We start from the raw sequence: 27966 nt of genomic DNA on the forward strand, positions 1-27966 counted from the left end.
TGTACCCCAATCCCCTGCCCCAGGTCAGAGCCTGTATCCCTCACTCAAACGCTGCATAGCCTGCAACCCTCCTGCACCCCAACTCCATCCCAGAGCCTGCACCCCAAAAAGGGCCAGATTAACCTTTTGTGGGCCAAGTGCTAAACATATTTGTGGGCCCCCACAGAGTCCTCAGAGCGAGGAGTTGGCCGGGGGCAATGGGAGACGGGTCATGGCACAGCAGGGACAGCCCCGCTCCCCACAGCCCAGTACAAGGGCACTGTTTACAAACTGGGAATTGCCAGATGCACACTGGCCAGCCCCGCCCTGCGCTGCCATCATGCTTCTTCCCCTTGGGGGCGGGCCCATGCTGCACCGTGCTACCGCCCTGCCCAGCATCCCTCTGACTCCCTACACCCAGTGCCACGCCACCCAGAGACCCCCACAAACCCCCATCCCCAGTGCCCTCCCACAGACCACTATGCCCAGCACAGCCCCCCCCACCCAGAACTCCCCCATGGCTCCTCTCACTGCCCAGTGCCCCCCTAGCTGAACACCCCCCACAGCCCTCCCACAACTGCACAGCACCCTGCACCTCCCTGCCCAGAGCCTCCCCCACAGATCCCCTCACTGCCCAGTGCCCCCCACCGCCACAACTGCACAGTGTCCCGCCCAGACCCCCCACACTTCCCAGCACCCAACACACACAGATCTTCCCACTCCCCACTGCCCAGCACCCCCGCACACCCACTAGAAACCTACTCTCCCACACCCTGACCCCCAGCCACAATAGCTGGCCCTGATGGGAGGTGACTGTGTCCGCCAGGCTGAGCTGGCAGCGCAGCCAGAGCTGGTCCTGGGGCAGGATTGCACCCTCCCAAGGGGCCGGAGTTATCAGCCAGGCTGGAGCTGGAGCAGGAGCAGAGCCTACCTGGGCCAGGTTCCCTCAGGTCCCATATGCCTGGCAGGACCCACCCAGCTGAGCCCCACCACACTGTCCCCTGTGACTGGCTGAGACTGGCCCAGCCTCTGCACCAGTCCCAGGTGGCTCTTCCCCTGGGAAGGAAGGTGGGGCCCCACAGGTCCCAGGCAGCAGAGACAGCTCAGAGCTGGAGCAATGCTGGGGAGCGGGGCAGGTTTCTGGGACGTGACTCCTGAGATCTCACCCAGCCCACCCACACCCATTGGCCCTGTGGCCAGTAGCCCTGCCGAGCCCGCATAGTGGTCCCCAGCTGCTAGGTGATGAGCCTCCTACAGGCGAGTGGAACCTGCTGGCTGAGAGCTGCTCACATAGCAAGGCCTGTGTGCTGGACTTCCCCAGGTGAGGGGCCAGACCTGGCTATGTGCCATTCGCACCATTGTAAACCTGGTACTGACCCCAAATCCACTCCCACAGCAATGCTCTTTTGGACCTTTTCTGGATGCCACCAAAAAATATAAAAATATGCTGCCCTGGTGCTACTTTACTGCTACACGAGACCTGATGCAGTGAAATAATTTCCCTACATTCCATCAAACTCTGCATCACACATTCTGAGTATTTAAAAGAGTCTCATCACTATTTTTCTACGTGAAGTCTCATAACAGTTCACAAATTTTAGGATTGCCTTTTGCTGCATTTATCTCGCAAGTGACTCCAGCCCTTACAATCCCATGTTCACATGTCATTGCTTGTGTGTAGAAGCTGATTCACAAATATTCAGTAAGTGTATCATATGCTGTCATCTTACATCCTTCCCAAGAGCAAAAATATTTTGCACAAATCGCAGTGTGTGTGGGGGGGAGGGGCGGAGGTGAGCAGGGGGCAGAAATTTACTGGAAATTTTGCAACAATGAAGGCTTGGGCTCATGAGCAGCAGCTGCAGAAATTTTGGATGCGCAAGTCCACATTTCTGCATCTGTGTGCAAAACTCACCAAAATAAAAGCTGTACTTATAATGGAGAAGAAAAAATAATTGCACTATGGGGATCTGCAACACCAGATTCTTATTGGTCAGTGAGTGGTCTCTCTCCTAAACCAAGGTGGAATGGATTTCTTTAATGTAAGTAGTCACAACATATTGTTAAAGATCATTTCATGCTCAATGCCCTCAATTATGTCACAGATAATACCTGTCTTCTTGGGGAACCAGGGCACAGTATCCACCCTGTCTGACTCATGAAAGGACGCTCCCCCACCAAAACTGATCAGAGAAAAAACTTGCATAGAGCAGTGAATGGCGGTGTAAGACACACCTAGATCCCTGGTGACAAGTTCAGGCAGCTCCCCTATCCTCACCTGCATTAAAGATGTGACAGACTCATCTCAATTAGCATACAGAATGGAGAACAGAGGCCACTCCCCTATCCTCATCTGCATGAAAGATGGAACAACCAGACATCACATTAGCATATAGAATGGGAAAAAAGAGAACCGCACAGTACTCTGGGACCAAAAAAGCAGGGAACAATGGCATCATGGGAGATCTTTGCTCCACATGTTAATGAACCTATGCTGCACACACCCAGATCAGCAGTTAAACCAATTCTAGTAGCGAAACTTTGATTGATATCTAAAATACTGAAGCAGCCCAATTTCATTGTTAGCCCCCTGAAGGAACACCAGCCATAGTTAAAAGTGATCAGCTCCTATTGTCTAGCCTAAAGAAATTCCTTGAGTCATCAGTGTACCCATAAACAAATCTAGTGTCCTCCCTTGAACCATTGTATTTTCTCTACAAAACCATCTACTCACCCTCCAGTAAGTTTTCTGATGCGTGCATAGACCCAAATTCTGCCTCATTTCCACTGGGGTTTCATCTACTCCTGACTGATACAAGACTCTGAGCTGTCACCATTGCCTGGGAAACCTCACAAGTTCAAGCTTCTGGAGTGGGTGAGATCCCTCATTTTCCCTCTCTGTTTCCTTTTCTACCTCAGATATTAACCTTTAATAATGTAACTTATTTTGTTTAGGCTCTCCTTGAGTAGTTATCACTATTAGTCCATAAATAACTTTACTCTTGTGTTTGCATCTTCCACATTTATTCTGCAGCAATGCTTCTTTTACCTAAGCTATAGATCCTTCTTTTAATAACCTTTTATGTACTTGAAAACTGTTATCATGACCCCTTTAGTCTTCTCTTCTCCAAACTAAACAAACCCATTTTTTTCCAATCTTTCCTCATAGGTCATGTTTTCTAGACCTTTAATCATTTTTGTTGCTCTTCTCTGGACTTCCTCCAGTTTGTCCACATCTTTCCTGAAATGTGGGACCCAGAACGGAACACAGTACTCCACCTGAGGCCTAATCATCATGGAGTATAGCGGAAGAATTACATCCCCTGTCTTACTTGCAACACTCCTCCTAATACATCTCAGAATTCTGTTTGCTTTTTTTAGTAACAGTCTTACACTGTTGACTCATATTTAGCTTGTGATACACTATAACAACCAGACTCCTTTCCACAGTACTTCTTCCTAGGCAGCCATTTTTCATTTTTGTATGTGTGCAATTAATTGTTCCTTCCTAAGTGGAGTACTTTGCATTTGTCCTTATTGAATTTCATCCCATTTACATCAGACCATTTCTCCAGTTTGTCCAGATAATTTTGAATTTCAATCCTATCCTCCAAAGAATTTGCAATTCCTCCCAGCTTGATATACTTCCATTTCATTCTTAATCCCCTGCATACCTGTTATGGGTACATTCTACTCCCTTCTATTTACTGTAATAGTCCTAAATACAGGAATTTAGGAGCAAAACATTGAAAATAAAAACGTCTCTGCCTTTTAATTTTCAAATCTGCTTCTTCATATCCCTTTAAATATCCCTTCTATTGGGCCTTTCCTGACATTTCGTAGGAATATCTGCAACATTTTACCACTACTACAATTGTCTCAACACATAAGTCAGTGCATCCACAACTATCCCAACATCTTTTTGCACAAAGAGCCTTATGCAGATAAATCCTCAAGCTATATTGCTATGAAGGCTGCACATATAATTGGTGATCTCATTAGTGGTGTTTGGATTTCAATGATAATATCTTGAGATTAGTAGCAATTACTTCCTAGTAATGTAACAAGATGATATACCTTTCTGTATCTTTTAAATACCTTTATGTCTATATAAACCTTTATGTTTAAGTAAACAAGCATTCTGCTTTCTTTATCCTGTTAACTCTTTCTTCATGACAGTCTAACTAGCGAGGCACTTATATTACACTCATCAGTATTCAGAGTAACAGCCTGTTAGTCTGTATTCGCAAAAAGAAAAGGAGTACTTGTGGCACCTTAGAGACTAACCAATTTATTTGAGCATGAGCTTTCGTGAGCTACAGCTCACTTCATCGGATGCATACTGTGGAAACTGCAGCAGACTTTATATACACACAGAGAATATGAAACAATACCTCCTCCCACCCCACTGTCCTGCTGGTAATAGCTTATCTAAAGTGATCATCAAGTTGGGCCATTTCCAGCACAAATCCAGGTTTTCTCACCCTCCACCCCCCCACACACAAATTCACTCTCCTGCTGGTAATAGCCCATCCAAAGTGACAACTCTCTACACAATGTGCATGATAATCAAGTTGGGCCATTTTCTGCACAAATCCAGGTTCTCTCACCCCCCTCCAAAAAACACACACACAAACTCACTATCCTGCTGGTAATAGCTCATCCAAAGTGACCACTCTCCCTACAATGTGCATGATAATCAAGGTGGGCCATTTCCAGCACAAATTCAGGTTTTCTCACCCCCCCACCCCCATACACACACAAACTCACTCTCCTGCTGGTAATAGCTCATCCAAAGTGACCACTCTCCCTACAATGTGCATGGTAATCAAGGTGGGCCATGTCCAGCACAAATCCAGGCTCTCTCACACCCCCCCCCTTTTTTCCCAGGGACACACACACACACACACACACACACAAACTCACTCTCCTGATCCCTGGACACTACAGTGCTAATAAACAATGGTCACATAAACACCACCCTATACCGGAAACCTACTGACTGCTATTCCTACCTACATGCCTCCGTCACTTTCACAGGCCTTGGGAGGCAGGTCAGTCCTTGCCCACAGACAACCCGCCAGCCTGAAGCATATTCTCACCAGCAACTACACACCGCACCATAGTAACTCTAACTCAGAAATGAATCCATGCAACAAACCTCGATGCCAACTCCGCCCACATATCTACACCAGTGACACCATCACAAGACCTAACCAGATCAGCCACACCATCACTGGTTCATTCACCTGCACATCCACCAATGTAATATACGCCATCATATGCCAGCAATGCCCCTCTGCTATGTACATCGGCCGAACTGGACAGTCCCTACATAAAAGGATAAATGGACACAAATCAGATATTAGGAATGGCAATATACAAAAACCTGTAGGAGAACACTTCAACCTCCCTGAACACACAATAGCAGATTTAAAGGTAGCCATCCTGCAGCTAAAAAAACTTCAGGACCAGACTTCAACGAGAAACTGCTGAGCTTCAGTTCATTTGCAAATTTGACACTATCAGCTCAGGATTAAACAAAGACTGTGAATGGCTAGCCAACTAGAAAAGGAGTTTCTCCTCCCTTGGTGTACACACCTCAACTGCTAGAAGAGGGCCTCATCCTCCCTGATTGAACTAACCTCATTATCCCTAGCCTGATTCTTGCTTGTATATTTATACCTGCCTCTGGGAATTTCCACTACATGCATCTGATGAAGTGGCAGGCAAAATGGTGGGGAGCCTAGGTGGAACATGGCTGAGATCCTGAGGAAGAGGACGAAAGGGATAGGGCCATAGGTGGTGCAGCCAGTGGACAGGGTGGTAGGGGCCCAACAATTGCTCTAGCTCAGGGCCCCGAGAAACCTTAATCATCCTCCGTGCTCCATCTTCTACGATCAACAGAGGGGACATTGTTCCATTCTGCAAAAGGAAGAAAGGTTGCCCTACAACTCTTTGAAAGATATCATGACAGTCTACTGGGTGGACATCTAGGAATATTCCAAACGAGGAATATGCTGACATCAAAATACTATTGGCCAGGGATGACAAAAGACATTGCCAATTGGGTATGTAAAGTAATGAAACTAAATTCTGAAGAACTCTATTTACAATTGAAATAGAAGTTCAAAATGTATAAAAGAAATATAAAAATATATTTGGTGTGCAAATGTGAACTCTGTTCCCTTGCAATACTATTTCCATGACGAAATGTTAATATCATCATATTGTTCTATCAAAACCAGGTTGCACGATGTCTGACTTGCCAGAAAGAGAGAAAGGAATTAAATTGAAAAGCATAAAGGTGAATTTTGGAATCAGACACATTGTTGTTTATCATTATCCATTGTTATTTCTGCGATACAATGAGGCTTTGATTTTGAAACGAGTCCAATGCATACAAGTGGCACAGCATAGTGCAGCAATTACCGCTATTGTGTCTTTGCACTGGCTGGGGATATTTCTTCAGCTTTAGTCTTGGATGGTTTTCCATAACCCATTCCTGTATTTCTTTTTGTTTGGTTTTTCTTCTGTATTTAAAAGTGGGCTTTACATTCTCTGCTTACGACATATGGGTGGAAGCCTTTCCACTTAGAAGTCAGCATCTGAAGTGGCAAAGGGCATGTACAAAATGATTGTTCGACGTGGATGCCCAAAGCGGATACTGACAGATCTTGGTCTGGAATTCAATAATAAGGTAATGACTGGTTTTTTTCTGGTTATTTGTACTATGTAGTCAAACTCACTCTCAGGTCACCCATTGATCTCAAACAATCACCATACTTTTTTTTTTTTTTTTTTTTTTAAATAAACTGCTGTTGGTCACCATCAGTGTTCCTATAAAATTATTTTTCGGTGTCTTCATATCTAATAAAGAAATGCGCAACGACTTGTTTCCAAAACAAATATTAAAAGATGGGCTATTCCTGTTGCTAATTACACATAAAAGTACAGCAAATACACAAAGGAACATTCCTTAATACAAGTCTATATGTAAGTTTATGGTGTAACTTATTTTCTTTCAGTTTAACCTGTATATTTGTGAAAGATTGAGAATAGAACGTAGCTTCACCAGCCCGTACCACGCATAAACCAATGGCTTGGCTGAAAACGCTAATAAATCCATAAAAAGGTAAGTGAAGGGGTGGGAATATTACAGTATTAATGGTAAGTAGAGTGTGCTATGCAAGAAGATGTAACTCACAAAAAAATCTTCAACAGCAATGTGTTACATGGAAAGTCTTTTTCATTATGTATTACACCTTTTTGATTATGTTTGATCTGTTTCAGTCAAGACCACACATATGACTTTCTTTTTTTAAACAAACCAATCAATCAATGAGCATTTGTTACAGAGCACTGCTGAAGATGGTTGATGACAATGGGAGTAATTGGGATGAATTACTTGACCCCATTTTGTTTTCTTTGCAAACTAAAGTACACGCAACAACAAAAATTTCACCCTTTTGACTAATGTTTTGTGCTGACCCAGTGTTTCAAGAAGAAGTCTCAGAGAATTACACGGTAAGTGTATGTTATTACCAGCACCTTTCATGTATACATGGCATTCAGTGTGTCTTCATTTTACAAATACAATCCCTTCTCCATTTGTTTACAAAGATCCCAGATATGAATACGTTTGGGGAAGATTTCTGCAAAGAGCACAGCATAAATATGAAAATCGAGACATGATGCTGACATTGCACTGGCCCTAAATAACATTTCTAAAGCACAAGAAAAACGACAAAGACATTATGCTAAAAGAAAGAATTCTAAATATGGGGAAATAACATTTGATGTTGGGGACTCTGTTCTGTTACTGAATGCTAGAAAGAGAACAAGAAAAGGAGGAGTACTGGAACCTAGGTATATTGGACCATACAAAATTACGGCTGTTGAGGGTAAGAGAGTGAAATTACAAACCATCTTAGGGAAATGGTTAGGAACCATGTACAGTATGGCACACTTAAAACCATTTAAAGAGCCACCAACATTAGCTGCTGCAAGCACATCAGAGGGAAAAATCGGAACTGAAATTGCAGTTAGTGACACTGAACCAGAAACACCCACAGAAGACTTTAGAAAAGTGGATGGCACTGTATCCCATGACAGCACAGTGAAAAACATAGAGGTCACAGCAATGGAAGAAGAGAAGTATGTAGGGCAAGATGTTTCAAACAATGATTCAAGTGATGCTGATGACAATTTTGATGACATGCTTGTGAAGGAGGTGGAAGACAAGCAATGGATTCTGAAAGGTAATTGGTTACCACACCTTTCTTAAACAGATTAACATACTTCAGAAATGGAACTGTTAAAGGTTTTCATGTACAAAGTGGCGGCATTCACAGTAGTAAAACAGAGAAAAAGGAAACTGTATTACCATGCATGTAATATGTGTTAATATTTTTTTCTAGTCAAATTTATAATGATCACCAAACACACAGAGAGACTGGAGGCCAAAGTGAGAAACATAAAAGTGTATGGCTCTTCCTTTCATTGCCTGAAACCGAGAAGCTGGATAAGTGATGAGGTATATTTAAGTACCACTAAACATGTATTTGTTAATGGGATTGATTCATCAAATATTATTGAAATTGTGCCTTTTCTTTCATCATGTGTTGTAGGAGTCAGGTAATTACTTTCTACCATATACTGTGGACTCATGAGGCACATGTGAAGATAACAGGAAGAGTGGAATTATGTCACATAGCAGACAGTTATCTTAATACCCCTAAAGTGGGATATCTCACAGGTTTGGTTCTGTAATGATGACTATGAATCAATAATATCTTTAAGTACACAAAAATTTGAATGGGGTGAATAGTTGCTATTGATTGACCAGTTGAATGAAACTGGTAGTTTTATATACAGGTGCGGTAAAAATTTGAGAAAATATGACTCACAAAAAAGAAAAAGATATGTTCAAACCAGTGACTGGATTAAAATATTGACATTAATTAAAAATAAATTAACATTGACATTAATTAATAAATCAAGATTTGCATTTTCAGTGTTGGTTGTAACATATTCATCATTTCATATATTTATTTTTAAGAAAGCGTGGAGGACTACTGCATATACCGCAACCTTGTCAACTGTGAAAAGGAAAGTGAGGATTGCACGATGGTGAGAAACATAGAATTGTATGAGAAATAAATGCCATAAACTGCCTAAGGATCATGATTCTTATAAAAATTCCACATCAGTAAACATTTTCATCATGCTGACAGGCATATGTTAGGTAATGCTGACATGTGGAAGGAATATCATGAGTGAATGCAAAGTATGTGCATCCGATGAAGTGAGCTGTAGCTCACAAAAGCTTATGCTCAAATAAATTTGTTAGTCTCTAAGGTGCTACAAGTACTCCTTTTCTTTTTGCGGATACAGACTAACACGGCTGCTACTCTGAAACCTGTCATTATAACTTTTGTGATTTCATTTACTCAACGGTTACTTATCAAAGGTCAAGTGTGATTCTTGCATCTATACCATGCATTACAGAAGGAACCAATCAAGACTACCTGACTGATGAGAAGAAAGAGTACAACTGCAAAAAATGTGCATAGTTCCCTTCTTTACCAAAAAAACAAAACACAACAAAAAACCCATTATATTTAAATGCCTCTTGTTCAAAACATAATGCAACCAAAATATTTTTATTTATATATCAGATTATAATAAATGTTTTTTATTTGAAAAAAATTATTCTCGGTATTTGTGTCCATGTGTACAATGCAAATTATAAAAGCAGCAAGGAGGAAGCAAATTGTGAGTGTTTTCGACCAAAACCCCCATCCCTCCTGATTCGCAACCATCCCTGGACCAGTGATAGGTGCATGGGCAGCCAAGTAATTGGAAATAACCAAGGATGTAGCCAGTGAAAAAAATCAAAGGGGACACTCTGGTATTACCTTGGGCTCATGGGCATGCTCCGAAACCCCAAAGCTTGCCTCCCTTTTCACGCACCTCTCAATCATCAAATACATCAACTGTGCACGTTAGGAAGGAGGGAGGGAATTGTGAGTCTTTTCGACCACAAAACCCCATCCCTCCTGATTCACAACCCCTGGACCAGGCAGTACAATCAATTTGGCACATTAGCAAGGAGGAAACAAACCGTGAGCGTTTTCGACCAAACCCCCATCCCTCCTGATTTGCAACCCTGGCAGGCGGTAGCAAGTCCTGAGCAGTAGCCAAGATGGTCACGTTTGCGTGGCGGAGACTGCACCTAGTTGCAAAAGGGGAAGGTTGCTATCTGTGTCGTCCTCTCTGTGCTAATGGTGGGGCCCGGCGCTGCAGTACGAGGCCCCGATCCTGCACTCGGATCTGAGGCGTGGACGCCAGGGCAGCCCAGCTGAGATGAGCGCGGCGCCGCCCCAGGGGATCCTCTGGGGCCGTGCAGCGGCAGGGCCCGGTCCTCGGGCGCTCATCCAGCCCCGTGCAGAGGGCCTGCCTCAGCAGCGGGGCGGCGCGGCCAGGCCGGGGCCTCGGCTCCTCCTAGCAGGCGGGGAGCGAGCCGGGCTGAGGGTGAAGGGCCCTTGAGCCGGGGGAAACGCCGCTGGGCTGGGAGCGGGGCACCTGGGCTGGGCCTCATGGTGAGGAGGCGGAGCAGGAGCCGGGATTTGGGGCCGCCCGTCTGCCTGGGGGCGGGAGCGGCTGGCGGAGCAGCAGTTGCGGCAGCTTGGGCCGCAGGGAGGCGCCTGAGCGGCTGCCCCTGAAGATGGCGGCGGCTGCTCCTCCCGCGGGCGGCGGGGGCTGCTGCCCGGCCGGGTCTGGCGGCGGCTCGGTGCCCGTGCTCTTCTGCTTCTCGGTCTTCGCCCGGCCCTCGACCGTGCCGCATGGCGCCGGCTACGAGCTGCTGATCCAGAAGTTCCTGAGCCTCTACGGGGACCAGCTCGACATGCACCGCAAGTTCGTGGTGCAGCTCTTCGCCGAGGAGTGGAGCCAGTACATCGACCTGCCCAAGGGCTTCCTGGTCAGCGAGCGCTGCAAGGTGCGCCTGGTGCCGCTGCAGATACAGGTGAGAGCGACCCCAGGGCCAGCTCCCGTCCCACAGCTTCCCGCCCTCCCTGTGCCTGCCTCGCTCGGAGTTATGGGCTCCCTGAAGCACATGGGGGTGACTCACACTCCTTCGCTCCTCTGAAGCGCACGCCTCCCACCCTGTCTGCATGAGTGCACTCCCGGCATCTCTCAGCCTGCAGGGGCCCTGCCTTGGTTTCCCCTCACCCCCCATTCCTTTAAACTACGGCTTTCCCAGCGCGCTTCAGGTCTCCTTAAGACACACCCCCCGGGGGTGCTGAAGTGGTTTCCCTTATATACAGGCTTCACAGTTTTTGTTCAATGGCATCCAGCACCCTCACTGTAAAAACTGTTCCAGTGCCACAGCCCCCAGCCACCTCTCTCTCAGGCACACACCCCTTTTCACACCCACTGCCTGCTTCCCTCTAAAGTCCACACAGGCTGTTGAAACCCCCTCCTGTAGCCACCCCTCTCTTCTGTAACCTGTTCTAAAATTTCTGTTGGAAAATGAATGTTGAAGGAATATAACCCCAATTTCTCTTAACATGCGCATGTAGAATTCTATGTTTACAGTTGTGACCAGAGTTTAGAGAGAGGATTTATTAGTTCTTATCACTTTTATTATTTCCCAAATAGTTAAATGGTAAATACAGTTATCCTCAAGAAATCTCAGAGCTTCCACATGTTGCAATAAATGTCTTCGTTTTAAATATGACGCAATATAGAAGACAGATTATAAAAAGGATTGCATAGCAGTGTCTGTGAGTGCCATGTTTTCTGACTAGCGTTGTAATTGCAATGGCTGAGGGAAACTTCAGTGCAGAGTAAAGAACGGACCAGGCAAAATCTAAATCTGTGAGGAAGCAATACAGCAAACCTACATTTCATATTATATGGATACATTTATCTTATTAAGCCCGTAACCTAATGCACTTCACAGAAACACATGTATCTTACAGCTTGAATCTTGGTTTTATATTTAATGAATCAGACCATATTTTCCCCAAAGGTGGTACAGTACATAAAACAGGTTTCAGAGGAACAGCCGTGTTAGTCTGTATTCGCAAAAAGAAAAGGAGTACTTGTGGCACCTTAGAGACTAACCAATTTATTTGAGCATGAGCTTTCGTGAGGTAGCTCACGAAAGCTCATGCTCAAATAAATTGGTTAGTCTCTAAGGTGCCACAAGTACTCCTTTTCTTTTTGCGAGTACATAAAACAGTAAACATTTGTCATTTGAAATAGACAACCTGTGCTTTCTTTTCTTTTCTTTTCTTTTCTTTTCTTTTCTTTTCTTTTCTTTTCTTTCAACTTAATTTGTGCTAAGGTGGAGTTGAGGTTGGGGTCAGGGTTCAACATTGAAAACAAAGATTAATCTTTAATTACAAATTTTATTGTGCCAGAGCTTTGTACCATGCATTATATGTCCCCAGTTTTATATTCAGTCCTGCTTCTGATAAATTATAGGATAGTAACTCACTGGTTTCATAGCAGACTGCTAGACAGATATAGTACGTGTTTTTCATAGTAAGATATCTTCATGCATACCAGAGATTTATGCCAGTCGTGCTGTAATGACTGCATTCAGAACAAAATTGCATCACTTTTCTCTTTTTCCAGTGTAGGGAGTTTTAAAAGTCAACCATTTTTCAGTAATGAAAATTGAATTTTATATGGAGAGGAATGTTCACGTTTTAGCTGCAGTCAATTAATTTTTCTCTGTCAGGCAGAAATTCTGGATGAGTTGGAAATGCAATGTAAAAAATGAATAATTTTTATTATTTGGAATATGGCTATTCCTTGTATCACCAGAAAATACTTATTGGGATGTTATTCATAAATTAGCCTTAATAGAGTCCTGTGCCCTAGCAGGTTATCAGGTCAGACTCCCTCTTTCTCAGTGGCTCTCAAACTTTCCAGATTTCTGTACCCCTGTCAGGAGTCTGATTTGTCTTGTGTACCCCCAAGTTTCACCTCACTTAAAGACTACTTGCTTACAAAGTCATACATAAAAATACAAATAGTGTCACAATACACTATTACTGAAAAATGGCATACTTATTTTTACCATATAATTATAAAATAAGTGAATTGGAATATAAATATTTTACTTAATTTCAGTGTATAGTATATAGAGCAGTATAAATAAGTTATTGTCTGTATGACATTTTAGTTTGTACTGACTTTGTTAATGCTTTTTTACGTAGCCTGCTGTAAAACTAGGCAATTATCTAGATGAGTTGATGTACCCCCAGGGGTACATGCACCCCTGGTTGACAACCACTGCTTTACGACTAAATACTGTTCCCTATGCCCAGAATGTTATGTATTTTTTGTTATTTCCTTTGCTCATGTGTCAAAGACCCCTCTTAGTATCTGTTCCTTTGTCTAATTATGTTTACCAAGTCTCCCAAGGAAGTGATGGAAACCTCATCATTTGGTATAGTCAGAACTAGGCAAGAAAACATACTATGTGGAACAAACATTAACAGAAGGAATGTCTAGAGGTCTGAATTATTTTCCATCCTCAAATTTACTGTGTGTTTGGGGATAGAAAAAGACTTCAGTCATCTAGCCATTGTTAATTTAAAGTGACATTATACTGCTGAGTTGGAAACATGAAAAGATGAGGTCCCCTCCATGAAACTGACCCATGAGGTCTTTCTGAGTTGAGTTAAAGACAAAATAGGCAGCTAAATTGTGACAAGAAAACTACAGGATTTTAAGATTAGTTTAAATAATTTAAAGTGTCATTAATGACACAGATAAGACTCCTTCCACCGCAAGTACAGGCCTCACTTCTGCAAAGACTTCTGCTGGTTGTTCCCTATCTTGAAACCATTGACTTCAGTGGGATCCCCCACACTCACTTCTTAGAGGGCCAGGGCATATCTTTTATCTTGAACTTGACATCCCTGCATACATCTCTTTGAAGAACTGGGCCATAATTTTTATCTTGACCTTGAAAAGTCAATATTGTGATATCTGGTAATACATTCTTGTTAAACCTCATATACATATTACTCCATTTTAGTCTAATACAGACTTGCCAAACGCTGTCATAGTGTGGATCACATTTTAGTACAGCAGCAGTCTCGTGGGCAGCCTGCCCTCTCATTGGTGATGCCATTACATCTCTGAGGTTTTTCATGTAATTGTTTAGATGAAAAGGTAAAATTAGAGCAGTCTTTGATGTATCTTAGCTGTTTCTGAATGTAATTTAGCAGCTGGTAATGAGGTGGAAAGATCACCATGTGACCAGCCAGTTCTCCTTGAACCAGCAGCCAGTGTTCCCAGATCTCAGGTTGGGAACCTCTGGTCTAATACAGTCATAATTGCATGTTTCGGATTAACTGGGAAATGTTAGTCAAAGAAAAAAGTCCTTCATCTGCATGAGTGTGATAGGGAGGGCGGTTGCACTAGATACCTAATTTTTTTTAATAAAATGATTTAAAAAAACCCAATAACAACAAATTGCTGACCCCTTAACTTGTATAGTTTTATCATATGCATAGCCTAATCATCAGCCATTCAGATATCTCCTTCCATAAACTCATTGTAATTGTGATAGATATTTAGACATCGGGAAAGGAAGAGAAATTTGATTACTGTACCAGTTAATGCTCAGAAAGGGACAGCACTGCCTGGTTTCTTCTACTGAAATATTCAATTCCTTCCTCCATCCCTCCAAAGTTCAGAAGGGTTGTAACCTCGCTCTGTATTAATTTTGTCTCTGTATGGTCTTTTCTGAAAGCTACTTTACACACTTCAGATTAGGATATGTCTATCAGGGAAACTTGCATTTACTTACACTGGTATACATACACTGATGTAAATTCCTAATGTAGACATGCTGCATTGTTGCAATACGGGGTGTCAGCCAGTCAAATTCTTAATTGTCTACCAGTAGTTATACACAAGGCTGCAAGTCTCACAGAAGTCATGGATTCTGTGACTTTCCATGACTTCTGTAGTGGCTGGTGCTGGCTCAGGGGCTGCCCGACTCAGGCAGCCCCTGGGCCAGCAGCAGCAGTTTGGGTGTGTGAGGTCAGGGCTAGAGGCAGAGGGTTGGGAGTGTGGGAGGATGTTTACCTCGGGGTGGGGTGCTCCCACTGTCATGGCCCTGCAGCTCCTAGGTGGCAGAGGGGTTGAGGGGGGGGGAGGTCAATGCTGCCTGCACCTGCAGGCCCCACCCCCACAACTCCTATTAGCTGTGCTTCCTGGCCAATGGGAGCTGCGGCAGCTGGCGCTTGTGCCTCTCCGCCACCTAGGAGCTGCAGGGACGTGGAGCTGGGTTGCTCTGCCAGCCCTGCCTGCTCTGCCAGCCTTCCCCTCTCCAGCTTCAGTTTTATCTTTTAATTCCCTGTCTGTAAAATGGAGCTACTACTTTCCTATTTCACAGGGAAGTTGTCAAGGTAAATTCAATAATGTTTCTGTGTGGTGAGTATAATAGAAAAGCCTGTGAGGAAATTAATAATGCTGTATTCAGTGAAGAATTTGCATGGTGTGCAGTAAACAAAGCTTGGGACCACACATTGTATGAAGAGGACAAAATGAAATACTGAACAACTGCCTCATTCCCTGAGCACTGTCCATTATATGCACTGATGGATGTGGGGGTCCTGGAAGGTGAAATAGTGTGACTATACAGTTAAAGACTCCATCATACTGTCTATGCACAAGCAACCTTCATTCTGCATTTCCTAGCTTTTGGATGTTTGACTTTCCAGTTTTATAAATGATAATAACAGAAACAAAGTATTTATAACAGAACATTGTCATGAGTAATGTCTTCTGCTGGCAAAATGTTTTGGTTTTTGTCTTAACATTTATGTGGAAACCATTATTTTGTAACATTATTCTCTTTCATAACCAAATCAAGTACTCTATACGTCACAGTGCTTTACAGTATCTCAAAAATAGACTTAAAAACTCATTATTATAGTGCCCTATGCGAAATTAGCATATCACCTTAGTGCAGCCCTTAGTGTCCATTACACTACTGGTGCTATTAAAAGCCTCAGAGGACAAAGAGTAAATTGACGTGTAAAACAAGCTATCATCTTGCTCCTAGAGGTGATCCTTCCAACTCTGGATTCCAATGCAATGTGGCCAAACTTACACTGCTGCTAATCATGAAATACATGTTCAGTTGTTTGAAGGCTCCAGCCACCATACTGTCAAGTTTTATCAGCACTAAAATACGCTCTTTTAAAAGCTGAACTGTAAGGGAAAAAATGCCAAACAAATAAACCAATAAACCTTTTTAATTCTTGATTCCATCTCCCTCCCCTGATCCCCTTTAGGAATATCAGGCCCTTGCTGCTGTCTTGGTGGAGGTGGTCCCCAGCAAGATCTTGAAAAGACCTTATGTCACATGACACTGTAACCTGATGCAGCTCTCTCTGCCCATCTAGAATAGCCACCTCTAGAGCCCTGCCTAGAATAGGATTTAAAATGGTTAGATTACCAAATTACACACACCTTTAAATCCTAGTCTAGACAAGACCTAAGTATTAGGGAGTAGTTGGTTTTTCAGATTGATTCAAGCTTTGGCCTCCGAGGGTATGTCTCCATTGCAATAAAACAGCCCTGACTGGCCTGGGTCAGCTGTCTTGGGCCAACCGTGGGCATTTTATTGCAGCTTAGACATACCATAAGACTGCTGTTTGTACAAAATGTTATGGTCACTGTGGACTGCACTAAGACGGCACATTAATTTCACAAAGGTCACCATATATTCCATTTCAAAATCAACTTTGGGGAATCCTTATACATTTAGAATATTACCATTAAGAATCAGTATATCTACCCCTTTTATGGAGGAAACTGGGGAGGGGGAAGGTATGATGAGTGTGGCCTCTGAGGTACTGCCCCAGTAACATCACCATTCCTCTTACAAACATCTGGCCAAGATTCTCCAGCAAAGAGAAGGAATTGAGGACCAAACAGCCTTGATATTTCATATTTGAAAGATGAAATAGAAAAATATTTAGAAAAAGCTTGAAGCCATTTTTAGAATCATAAAGAAGCAGAAAGGACGCATACAAGTTTTGTAAAGGTGAACTGCAAAGCAAACCCAAAAGTAAACTATCTGAAAGGTGAAAGGACCACACAAACAGGAGACATTGACTATACTGTAGAACCAAAGAAAATGAGTTCATACAAAGTATATAGAAAGAGAATTTTATTTTAAACTTTCAGTTATACCGCTTTTAAGTTTTACTTTGTAACATTAGTAGGTAAAACAGTTTTGTGAGAAGTTTGTTTAAGTAATGTCCTTTTAGTTGTGGCTGCAGAATTGGATGTATTTTTGTCAAAAGGTTAAATCCTGTGACTGGCAGTTATATTTTAAAGTATACAAGTCTCGTTGTGTATTTAAACTGTCCTGAGTGCATCTCTCACTTGATAAAACTGTGGATTCCTGTTGGTTACTGCAACACTGCTGCATGTCTGGGTCAATATTTAATTGATTGCCACATGTTAGTTTTAAAAACAAATGAACAAAATAAAATAAAATTCTTAAAGGTCCTTTTTCCCCCCTAATTTTCTTGTTCTTCAGTATGCATTCAACCCATATGCTGATAGTTTTAAAAAAACTATTTTTCATTCCAGAAATCTCCTCCTTTTTTTTTTTACTAATCATTTAAAAATTTAATTGAATTAAAACGGTGATGTTAAATCTATATTTTTGTTTTCAGATAACTACATTGGGCAACCTGACACCTTCAAGCACTGTATTCTTCTGTTGTGATATGCAAGAAAGATTCAGACCTGCTATCAAATATTTTGGTGATATCATCAGTGTAGGACAACGTTTGGTAGGTTTACTGATTTTCCCCCTCCCCCTGCACTACAAAAATATTTGCAAATTATCATCAATGCACAGATACTACCAGTGACTGGTGTCTTATACAGTCCAGATTTAAATATTGTACGTTCACTCCTCTCATGCTTAAATAACTGTTTTATTCTTGTGGATTTTTTTTTCCTTGCAGCTCCAGGGTGCACGGATTTTAGGAATTCCAGTCATTGTGACAGAACAGTATCCCAAAGGCCTTGGAAGCACTGTGCAAGAAATTGATTTAACAGGAGTTAAACTTGTGCTTCCAAAAACAAAATTTTCTATGGTATTGCCAGAAGTAGAAGCTGCATTAGCAGATATTCCTGGAGTCCGCAGTGTTGTCTTGTTTGGAGTAGAAGTATGTACTTGTTTGTTATAGTACTGTATTATTACTATAGTATGGTTGAAAACGTGTTTATATATTGATGTCTTTGCGCAAATCAGTGTTATAGTCCAGATACCACTTAAAGGTTAAGTTGTGATCATTTCAGTTGTTCAGAGCAGATAATCTCATAAGATACTTAGATATAAATCGAGTTTACAAGGCCAGATCCTGCAATTATGCAGTTTGCATTCAGAACTCCCATTGAATTAATTATTAATTTAATGTTTGGGAAAATTATAGGATTGATCCCTAATTTAATCTTGTACTGTAGTTCCAGGTAATCCTGTAAATACTTTTATAATGCTGGTATTTTTCTGACAGACTCACGTGTGCATCCAGCAAACAGCGTTGGAATTGGTTGGCAGAGGTCTGGAAGTTCACATTGTAGCAGATGCCACCTCATCAAGAAGTATGATGGACAGAATGTTTGCCCTTGAGGTAACATGCATAATTTAGGCAGACTTTCTTCTACATCTTGGTTCTATGTTTGGTTCTCTGATTGTTACAAACCATTGAGAAAGTCACAAGCATTACAGCAAGTGACTAACTCAGTGAGAGGTGTTAGTCATGTAGTCGTCCACAGAATAGGTCACCATGCAACAGGAGGGCCAGGATTTTTTAAAAAACGTAAGCATTTTGGTGACATGTCTATATGCAGAGCACAGGGTTGGGGACATCAGGTCAGAATTTGGGAGCTTATCATGAAATGTTGGATATTTTAAAAAACTACTGACTTTTCGTGGCCCCTTGGGTGACCTCGTAAGACAGAATTCTCTATGAAACTGTATAAAAATACTATACAACTTTTTATAGTTCAGAATGGTATTTTGCTCGGCATGCTACTGCCGTTAAACACTTCAAAGTATAAAGGGGCTCCAGTTCTGAAGTGCCTTCTAATGTGCAAAAAAAAAAATAAAAAAGGCAGCAAATTCAGTAAAACTCCTACTTGCCTCTAAGGAGCTAAAAAGATTTAAAGTCCAGATTTTTAAAAAGTTTCATCATCACAATTAGAAAAATTCTGGTAGTCCAACTGAATATGTTACAAATGTTGCAGAAGTGACAGTACATAAAGCTAGAAAATTTTAAAAGTGCAGCTACATTTCATACACAACTTCATGGTGGTTTTATTGAAAACAATGTACTCTAACTAGCTTGCAAGCTTCACTGTTGTGTTAAAAATCCAGGATGGAAAAGAGAACTGTATCTGCACTGAACATGGGAATTTTTGCTCTGGATTTTAGCAGAATAGTTGAAAATTAAACACTTAAAACGAACAATAATTCCATAACTTTGTACCAGTCACCTAGAAGGTGTGCAACTCCTTTTTTTATTCTATGTCTCCTAGAACCTCAGAGCTTAAGTAAAGTCAGCAGTATTGAGCATTTGATAAAAATGCAGTATCTTTTTGATTAAGTGCGAGCTTAATGAAATCTGCCACATAATGCATATGATGCACAAGGACTACTATCAGAAAAATAAGTCACAGACTCATCTGGAAACTAATGCAGTATTACTATTACTTAATATGTACGGCAACAGAAAAAAACAAAATTTTGGTGGTTTTGCTGTTTCTGTACATTTGCTTAGAACAAACAGCACATATCTTTCATGCGCGCATGCACACACAAATCACAGTTCTGTGTATTGTGATAGATTTTGAATCGCCCTGGACAAGTCCTGGATTTTGTTCAGTCAGAATAGATCCATTATAATTATAAAAAAGTAGATAGCTGCACTCACTCAAAGCTCCTAGAAGGGCACTTCAGACAAATTAATTGGTTCTAGATAACTTTTCTTTATTTGAGGAGTTTGGGGTAAATGTCAGTGGTTCTCAAAATGTAGTTCAGAGAGCACTTCCTGGCTCTTTGTGGAGAGCCTACAGGTTACATGTTACTGGCTCCACTTCCAGCCACCTCTACAAGCTTCTAGTTTCCTTTGTGCAACGAAGAGCCTATATTAGGGCTGCTGCTTAATATTATAGGGGAGAGGAATTGAATGCTGTCTTCAGGGACCATGGCTGGGGAAATGGGGACCAGGAAACAGGAAGGCATATACAGGAATGTTGTATGATCAAGGGACTGATTGTCTTAAGATGTGTTCCATGATTTCAGAACATTTGATAACCTCTGGTTTAGGCTAAATACACCATAAGAAGAAATATTTAAAGCCTTCAATTTTTTTCCCTTTCACTGGATTTACAGGTTAAATTTACCTATCCCATGGGGTGGTGTAGATTTAATTCATTAATATGTGTTACTTCAAATATGCTCGCAAGTCTTTGAGATCCTCTAGTAGAGGGTACTGTAGAACTACAAGCTATTATGTAGACACTTTAACACAATTTGATTCTAAATTATTGTTGTACAGTGCATTTAAAATTTTCAAATTAGACCCATATACACGTCAGAATGATTGTACTCTGTATAATGAGACACATTCTGGCACGAAACAGGAATAGGTCTTCACTCTATCCAATGTTAGTGTCAGCCTTTTTTTCTGCTGCCCTCAGCCCTGTCTGCATTGCTCTACTCTGTGCAGATTACTCCTTCCACATGGTGGGGTGACTGCCCTGTAATGTTTAGATTCTGACCAAGGAGAATCCTGCATGAAACGTGAGTGTAGTCAAACTGAAGAAGACAACTTTCATCCTGTGGTCTCCTCTTTTGTTGTTACTTTTTAGATATATACAAATCTATGTAGCCCCATTTAGAATTCAGTCCTGCATGTTGAGATTTTTTTTTGCCATCATGAAGAAAGCTCTAAAAGACATTTGTTTTACAATAAGTTAGATTTTTGTTATGTTTGAACAAGTATAAGTAATCAGTTAAGCAGCAAAATTTTTGAATGCTAACTCAAGCTATCTTGAGGCTCCTGTTAGTTTCCTCAGTTGCTGACATAAGTGGTAGTGTGAACAAGCCCTAAGGCTATGTCTACACTATAGCTTATGTTAGCAAAACTTATGTTATTCAGGGGTGTGAATAAACCACCACCTGAGTGACATAAATTACACCAACATAAGCGATGGTGTGGACAGTACTATGTCAGTGGGAGAGCCTGTGGAAATGGTTTTATCATGCCAGTGGGAGAACTCTCTCCTGTCGGCATACAGTGTCTTCACTGGACACGCTGCAGCAGCGAAGCTGCAGCGCTGTACATGTAGATGTGCCCAAGTCTTTTCCTAAGACATTTAATAGCCCATTCTGTGGAAAAACAGTTTTGCCTCTTGGGCTGAAGAGGTTAATGGTTTCCTAAAGCAGATCTGCGAAGCTAATGCAAAGCTAGGTCATTTACACTTTTACTAGCCATTATAGAGAAGAGGCATATACCTTTGCGTATGCTACTTTCAGAACCATTTAAGCCCACAAGATAGCGACTGTTATGTCTCACCTCTTCACAGGGTGAATTTTACCCTCAGCGTTTTCTTCTCTTAAATGTATTTCTTTAACAGCCCACTCTCTGTTGCTATTCTGTTTTAATGACACATGCATTACTGACATGAACACAGATTTCAGCTATACTTCTGAAATGTATTTCTGGTAGTGCTTTATCATTTGCATTTTTTGGATAAGGATTTTTGGTTTTGCTTTTAAGTGTGAGTGAGTCTCTTGTTTTTCCCTAACCAGTTTTCATTCCATTCCAGCTCCGATTTGTAACTCTCCCCTAATAGTTAGTGCTCTGATAATCATTTTGGGAATTCTAACGGGAGCCTCAAGTCCACATGTTTGGCACTTAAATTCAGCTATTTCATTTGCTGCTTGTATCTGTTTAAGTATATGGCCCAGGGAAAATGTATCTGTTGTTGTTAGATAATGAACATTTCCACCGAGAAATACTCTATGAAACGTTACCGGCAATATATTTTAAAATCTTTAACTGAAAATATGTGTGACCTTCATGTGGATTAGTTATTCACTACAGTGCTGGAGAATGCACTTCTTTTTTGCAATTTAAGATTAAAACCTACAGCCATGCTCTCATGCAGAAAGTGTTAACTTGAAGGAAACAATCTGCATTTGTTCGTTGTTTTACAAACTACATGCTTACTGTATAAGGTAAGACACTTAGCTAAAAATAGTGATTTTCCCCTGTACAAAGATTACGACAATAATGTGGGGGATATGAATATAGGGATACGTATCCCACAACTGCCTAAACTAGCTACCAAGGGGTAAAGATCCCAACCCCTCATAACAGGTTAGGGTATTTTTTTCCTCCACTGCTCACAATAGAGACCAAGCCTGGAAAGTCCACTTCCTTTGCATTTCCTCTCCTACCCACTGTCCCCTCCATGGGGATAGTGGGCATGGGAGGTAGACAGGACCCAGAATAGGGATCTACAATATCAGTGAGGAAGGGATCTGATGTAGTCACCAAACAGCTGAATAACTCTTTGCTGTGGAGCTTTGGCCTAGCAGAGGGAGCCAGCCTCTCTCCAGGATACATTAGAATATCCTGCTGTTACAGACAGCAATTGTAGCCTTCCAGGGTTTGCATGCACTGCAAGATGTTTGGAGCTAGACAGAACATTACTGAATTTAATTGTATTTGTATGAAATAACTTAAAATATAGGTGGTTTCTTTTAATCCTAACAATTTTAACTTTTATCTTGAGAACATTTTATAGTCTTTCAGAAGAGTTCTCTTTGTGTAAATGTCCCATTACAGGCTAAGTATAATCTTTGCATTGTTAATAAAAATTATTGCTGTCTGACTAATATGAGTGAATTACAGTCAACAGCTAAGGCTTGTAAAAGAGTCTTCCTCTCTTACTTTCACAAGACTGCTGGTTCCAGGGCACTGTATAATCTCATGAACAGGGTATTGGATGGTATCTAACAACCTCTGAAAAAGGAAATTCAGCGTCAGTAGCAGCTAACTTATTTTCTTTATAATAATGCGTCTTACCTACATAGCATCTTTTATCTGAGGATCACAAATTTTTAAACACTGGATGAGATAAGCTTTTCAAAACTGCTGTGTTGTGGGAGGAGTATAATCCTCACTTTATGTATGGAAAAACATTCACATAGAGGGAAGTGACATGCTTAAATTCACATAGAAGATCTGAACTGGAGAAAGAAACCCTTCTGAGTACCATGTCTTTTCTTTAATCCAAGACTGTCCTTCCCCTTAATATTCCATAACAAAATGGAATTGACTTTTTCCTCCCCGCACCGCTCTTAATTCTCACTGGCCTCCTGGTTTTATCCTTCCCATCCGTAAATACTGGGGGCAAAACAGCACAGGTTTTATTGTTTGTTTAGTGAATATTTTAAAAGTGTTCTCCATTTGGTATACTGTATGTGCTTATCCACAGTTGCAAGGGTGTCACCTTTTCCTGTCTCTGTTCTTTTCTCTTTTAGCGTCTTGCTCGCACTGGAATAATAGTTACCACTAGTGAGGCCATCTTGCTGCAGCTGGTAGCTGATAAAGACCATCCAAAATTCAAAGAAATTCAAAACATCATTAAGGCAAGTGCTCCAGAGTCAGGGCTCCTTTCCAAAGTATAAAGAGGGCTTTTTGAAAGAGCAGCACATTGTCATCTTTAAGGAAGAACTAAAGTTGTAAGCAGACATGCGTGCACACTCTCACACTAACTTCAGTAGAACTATAAAACTAAAAGTTGGCGTATTTGTGCTTGCCTTAGCAAAATTTGTCTGGGTGCCAGTGTGTTCTGTTTAATCACAGCTGTCAAAGACCTTGAGTACCATCAGATGCTTTTATTGTCAGATGCTCTATTATTTATTTAAAAAAAAAACTTAACAGAGGTGCCTGTTAGTCTGTACTATATCCACTGATTGTTACACTTCTCCAAAAAGTGCACATTTCTGTGAAATCTCTTGATTGTTCACTTTGTAAAAGAGTACTGTGATATTTTGCTTCACTTTTGTATTGATTGAGGTAAATGTGATGTGATAATATGCTTTAACTTTGCGCATAAATTAAACTATTTTAATAGAGAATTTCAGTAGTATAAAATAGATGGACTACATGTTTACATTGTTTGTCTTTTAGAATAAAAGCTAAATGCTTGTCTTATTCAGTAGACAAACCAAGTAGCTCAAGCAACAATCTAGGCTTAATTATTTTGTGTAGCTGAAGTGGACTACGTTGATTCTTGATTATTCCAGACTTTTGACTCCCTAATCCTGTTTTAATGTTCTGTACTTCAACTACAAGTTCCAGATGGAAGCAATCATTGGGTCACTGCTCCTTTCAAAATTATAAAGAAATCTGTCAATTTGTTAATGAGATGATCTAAAAGATTGGTTTACAGTAATTCACAGCTAGTGGGAGACTAGCAGCATTTAAAATTGAAAAAAAAATCTTAAATTCTTTCAGTTTCAATTACTGAAGGCTAATTATTTCTAGAAATGTCCTCAGATTTTTTTAATCCTTTTATGACTAGATTTAATAAACTCCATCTGGTTTCTGCATTAAGCCAAGCAAGCCCTGAAAAAACTTTTCAAGTGTGTTGCAAACTTCTGCAGCACTGATTTTGGAATTTGATTGGAATCTAGCCTAAAAGCGTAATTTAAAAAGGAACATCTGTAATTTGTTGCTATATATTTTGTAGCTGGAACTAAACTTTAACACGATTGTTCTTCTTGAAGGCACTGTCTTCATGTTCAAATGGGTTAAAATTTGTTATATAACGTTTACAACAAGAATGTAACTTTAGAACCTTTGGTTTTTTGTTGTGTTTTTTTTTTTTTTTTTTTAGGAGATGAAAAAATTATTGAACACTGATCTTTTAGGTATAAAATACTGATCTTTTAGGAATAAAAATTACAGTAAATGTATTGCTTGAAATGATTTATTTTCCCCACAAGATGGCTCTAAAAGAATTGTATAACCTTTATATGTTTAAAGCAAATAAAATGTTAACATTTACTGTCTCTCTTACTCTTGTGGTATTTGTGGAATGGAGAATCCTAAAAGCTATTATTTACCATAGCTCTTACTCTAGCTTTTGCTGCCTGTGAAATTCCCATAGATGTCATGGAAATTTGGTGCCAAGATTAAGGGCAGAGTATGGCCCAATTTGCTTATGTTTTTGAGAGAACTTATTTTGTGCTCTAAAATTTGAAGAATGATCACCACGCTTGTGGCTCGGGGCAGGAAAGGAAGAGTTTAAGAAGCCATTGTCCCACATCACTGACCTATTTTTACCCTTTTTTGAGGGGGAGGCGGGGGAAGAGGCTGCTATGTTAATCATGCTGTCTAGCAGAGTAAAGTCCACTTATATAAATCAACAACTGTGTGCAAAAGTGCTATAAATATCTCATGAAATATTATTCTGTTTCTTCAATATTTATACATTTATATTAGCTGCAATAGTGAGGAGGGGGAAATTTCCAACAATATCTTTTATGCATATAAATTTTTGGAGAGATGTTGCCACCTTCCAGAGCACCATATTTTATGTTGGAAACACAAGCCGGTATTTGTAGTTGATTGAGTGTTAGTAAAATCAAACCATTGGAGCCACACTGCCAGGCTAAAGCCATAGGGACCCGAGAGCCTGAGCAGTGTCTCCTCAACCTCCAGCAGATCCCAGAGATCCATAAGGTTTGTGGACTGGATCCATTGTTTGTACTGCCAGGGTTTGGGGAAAACTAAACCCTGTCCCCTTCCCACAGATAGGGAAAAATATTGGAGGAAACACTATGAGAACTCCACAGAGATTTCCCTTCAATGGGTCCATCCCAATGATTTTACCACAAGAGAGGTCAATCAGGAATAATAAAAGAAAACACTATAGAGGATCCTTATAAACTTATTCATATTACCAATGATGCCTATTTGTACCTAGTATATACTTGCTGAATTTATAGATTTTGCCTTTAAAAATGTTAATTTTTTTAAAAAACCCACTTATGTTTTTTCCTAAGTTTAAAAAAAACACCCCAAAGCATACTGAGAGATAGTGTCATATAAATGAGTGCTTGCATGTGAAGTGAGGCACAAGGTGAATCAAATTGCTGTCTTTCACTTGAGACTTGTTAATCAGCACAATTGGATTGTCTGGTATGTTTAGTGAGATTCTAAAACTGATTAAAAATTAATTATCCAATTTTGTGCCTAGGGGAACAAAAATGAGAAGAAAATTTTGCCCTAATTTCTTCATGCTTTTACTCAACTGCACTATTCTGTTCTCCATGCATCTGTGGATTGTTGGTTGACATTAATGGACATATTTGTAGAGTAAAATTTCAAAGGTGAGAGTAGGAAAGGAAGTCAAAGTGCTTTATTTTCAGAGGTGCTGAGCTTCTGCAGTTACCTTTGATCTCAACACTCCAAAAATCGGGCTCTACACCTCTGGCAGGGATGCACAACGAAAATGTCACCTTTGATTTTAGTTTTAAAAGCTTGATAAACTGTATGGTTTTTAAATGTTACTTCCTCCCTTCTTTCAAATGCAATGTTTTATTGCCATTCATTTATCTTCTCTCCTCCCCAAATGATTTGTCAGATTATTTTTGTAACTGAAATCTTCCAGCCCAAGCTGTTTACTGCTGTTCACAAAATGATACTTGCCCAGCTATTTAATCTAAGATATTTCTAGCACAGCTATCGGTGTGAAATGGAAGAGTCAAGCCATGAGAGGAAATCACCTACTTGAAAAGACTGAACTGTGTCATAAGGCTAAAGCATAGTCATGGAACTATAAAAGCTAATCACAGTCCAGGCTTTTTAAAGCTCACTTCATAATTTTCTAATGGTCCTTGTATTAGATATGTAAAAATAACACACGATCCTTTAGCCTAATCTTTTTCTTTAAAACAAGTCTACACTGACCTAATACTGCTATCTTCTGAAATAAAAAGTTCCCACAATCTAAGTAGTCATAAAAAGTTATGGCTTTACCTAAATAAATGACCATGAACCAATTGGAGTGTGTGGCTACACAAAACTACCTTCCTAACCTGTTCCTTTATCTGGCTGGATAATACCATTATTCTAAGCATTACATAAACTGTACATCTGAGCCAATGTATAGGATTGTAGTAAGTGGCCTTACTGGTGGACAGACCTGGAAATCTGAATAATATATATGAAAACATTTCATAGTAATGTGGTCCCTACCCTGATGAGCTTACACACCAATACATATTCAATAAATCTGCTACCATAACGATTCTCAAGGCTTGATTTGATCCCTTGGGCAGAGTGTGTAGTGTGTACCCCCTATGTCTGATGGCAAATTCACCGCTAGGTGCGTACACCACAGACTGTGTGAGCAGCTTTAAACTCCAGTTAACTGGCTTCATGCAGACAACAGAGTTTGCAGGTGGGCTTTCTGTTACAAAATTCCCATAGCTTGTGTTTTGCTGGCAGAAGAGAATGTCACCCAAAAAAACTGAATTAGTGATTTCAATGAGATTTAGGTTCCCATATACCGTTTGAGGATCTGGGTCTTTAGTGTATTGTATGGTCTCAGCCAGTAACATTGGGCAACAGTCATCTTGCTTCTTTCTCCCATTTACTAGCAGGAAGTAAAGGAAATACTCTTATCAATATAACTATTGTAATATCAATACAAGTATATTTATATGCACGTTTTGTTTCCAAAGCTCATCTTTTTGTTCTTTTAGGGATGTTGAAGAATCACAACTTTTTCAATATTCTCCTACCCTCACCACTTGATATATCTACATTTAATAAAAAATGGAGAAGATAGTTGTTAAATTTGGTAGAGCTAAAATTATCCCTATCAACTGGAGTT

The 27966-nt window shown here is 40.7% G+C and overlaps 1 protein-coding gene across 1 annotated transcript; it reads left to right on the forward strand.

The window, feature by feature from the left end:
• The first annotated feature begins 9864 nt into the window (after positions 1-9864).
• On the forward strand, positions 9865-25135 carry ISOC1 (isochorismatase domain containing 1). The gene is made up of 5 exons (XM_048851718.2): positions 9865-11008; positions 17709-17828; positions 18006-18209; positions 18558-18674; positions 23600-25135. Exons 1-5 carry the CDS (start codon positions 10709-10711, stop codon positions 23744-23746), a joined length of 888 nt encoding a protein of 295 aa, XP_048707675.1. The 5' UTR covers positions 9865-10708; the 3' UTR covers positions 23747-25135.
• Positions 25136-27966: the final 2831 nt, after the last annotated feature.

This window comes from Caretta caretta, chromosome 5 (assembly GCF_965140235.1).
Source record: "Caretta caretta isolate rCarCar2 chromosome 5, rCarCar1.hap1, whole genome shotgun sequence".
NCBI classification, from domain to species: Eukaryota; Metazoa; Chordata; order Testudines; family Cheloniidae; genus Caretta; species Caretta caretta.

Excerpts from the sequence above, each read along its gene's own strand:
- ISOC1 (XM_048851718.2), top strand. The coding sequence starts at position 10,709 with ATGGCGGCGGCTGCTCCTCCCGCGGGCGGCGGGGGCTGCTGCCCGGCC. Across the intron at positions 11,009-17,708 it reads TGGTGCCGCTGCAGATACAG|ATAACTACATTGGGCAACCT; the intron begins GTGAGAGCGACC and ends TTTTGTTTTCAG. Across the intron at positions 18,675-23,599 it reads ACAGAATGTTTGCCCTTGAG|CGTCTTGCTCGCACTGGAAT; the intron begins GTAACATGCATA and ends TTTCTCTTTTAG.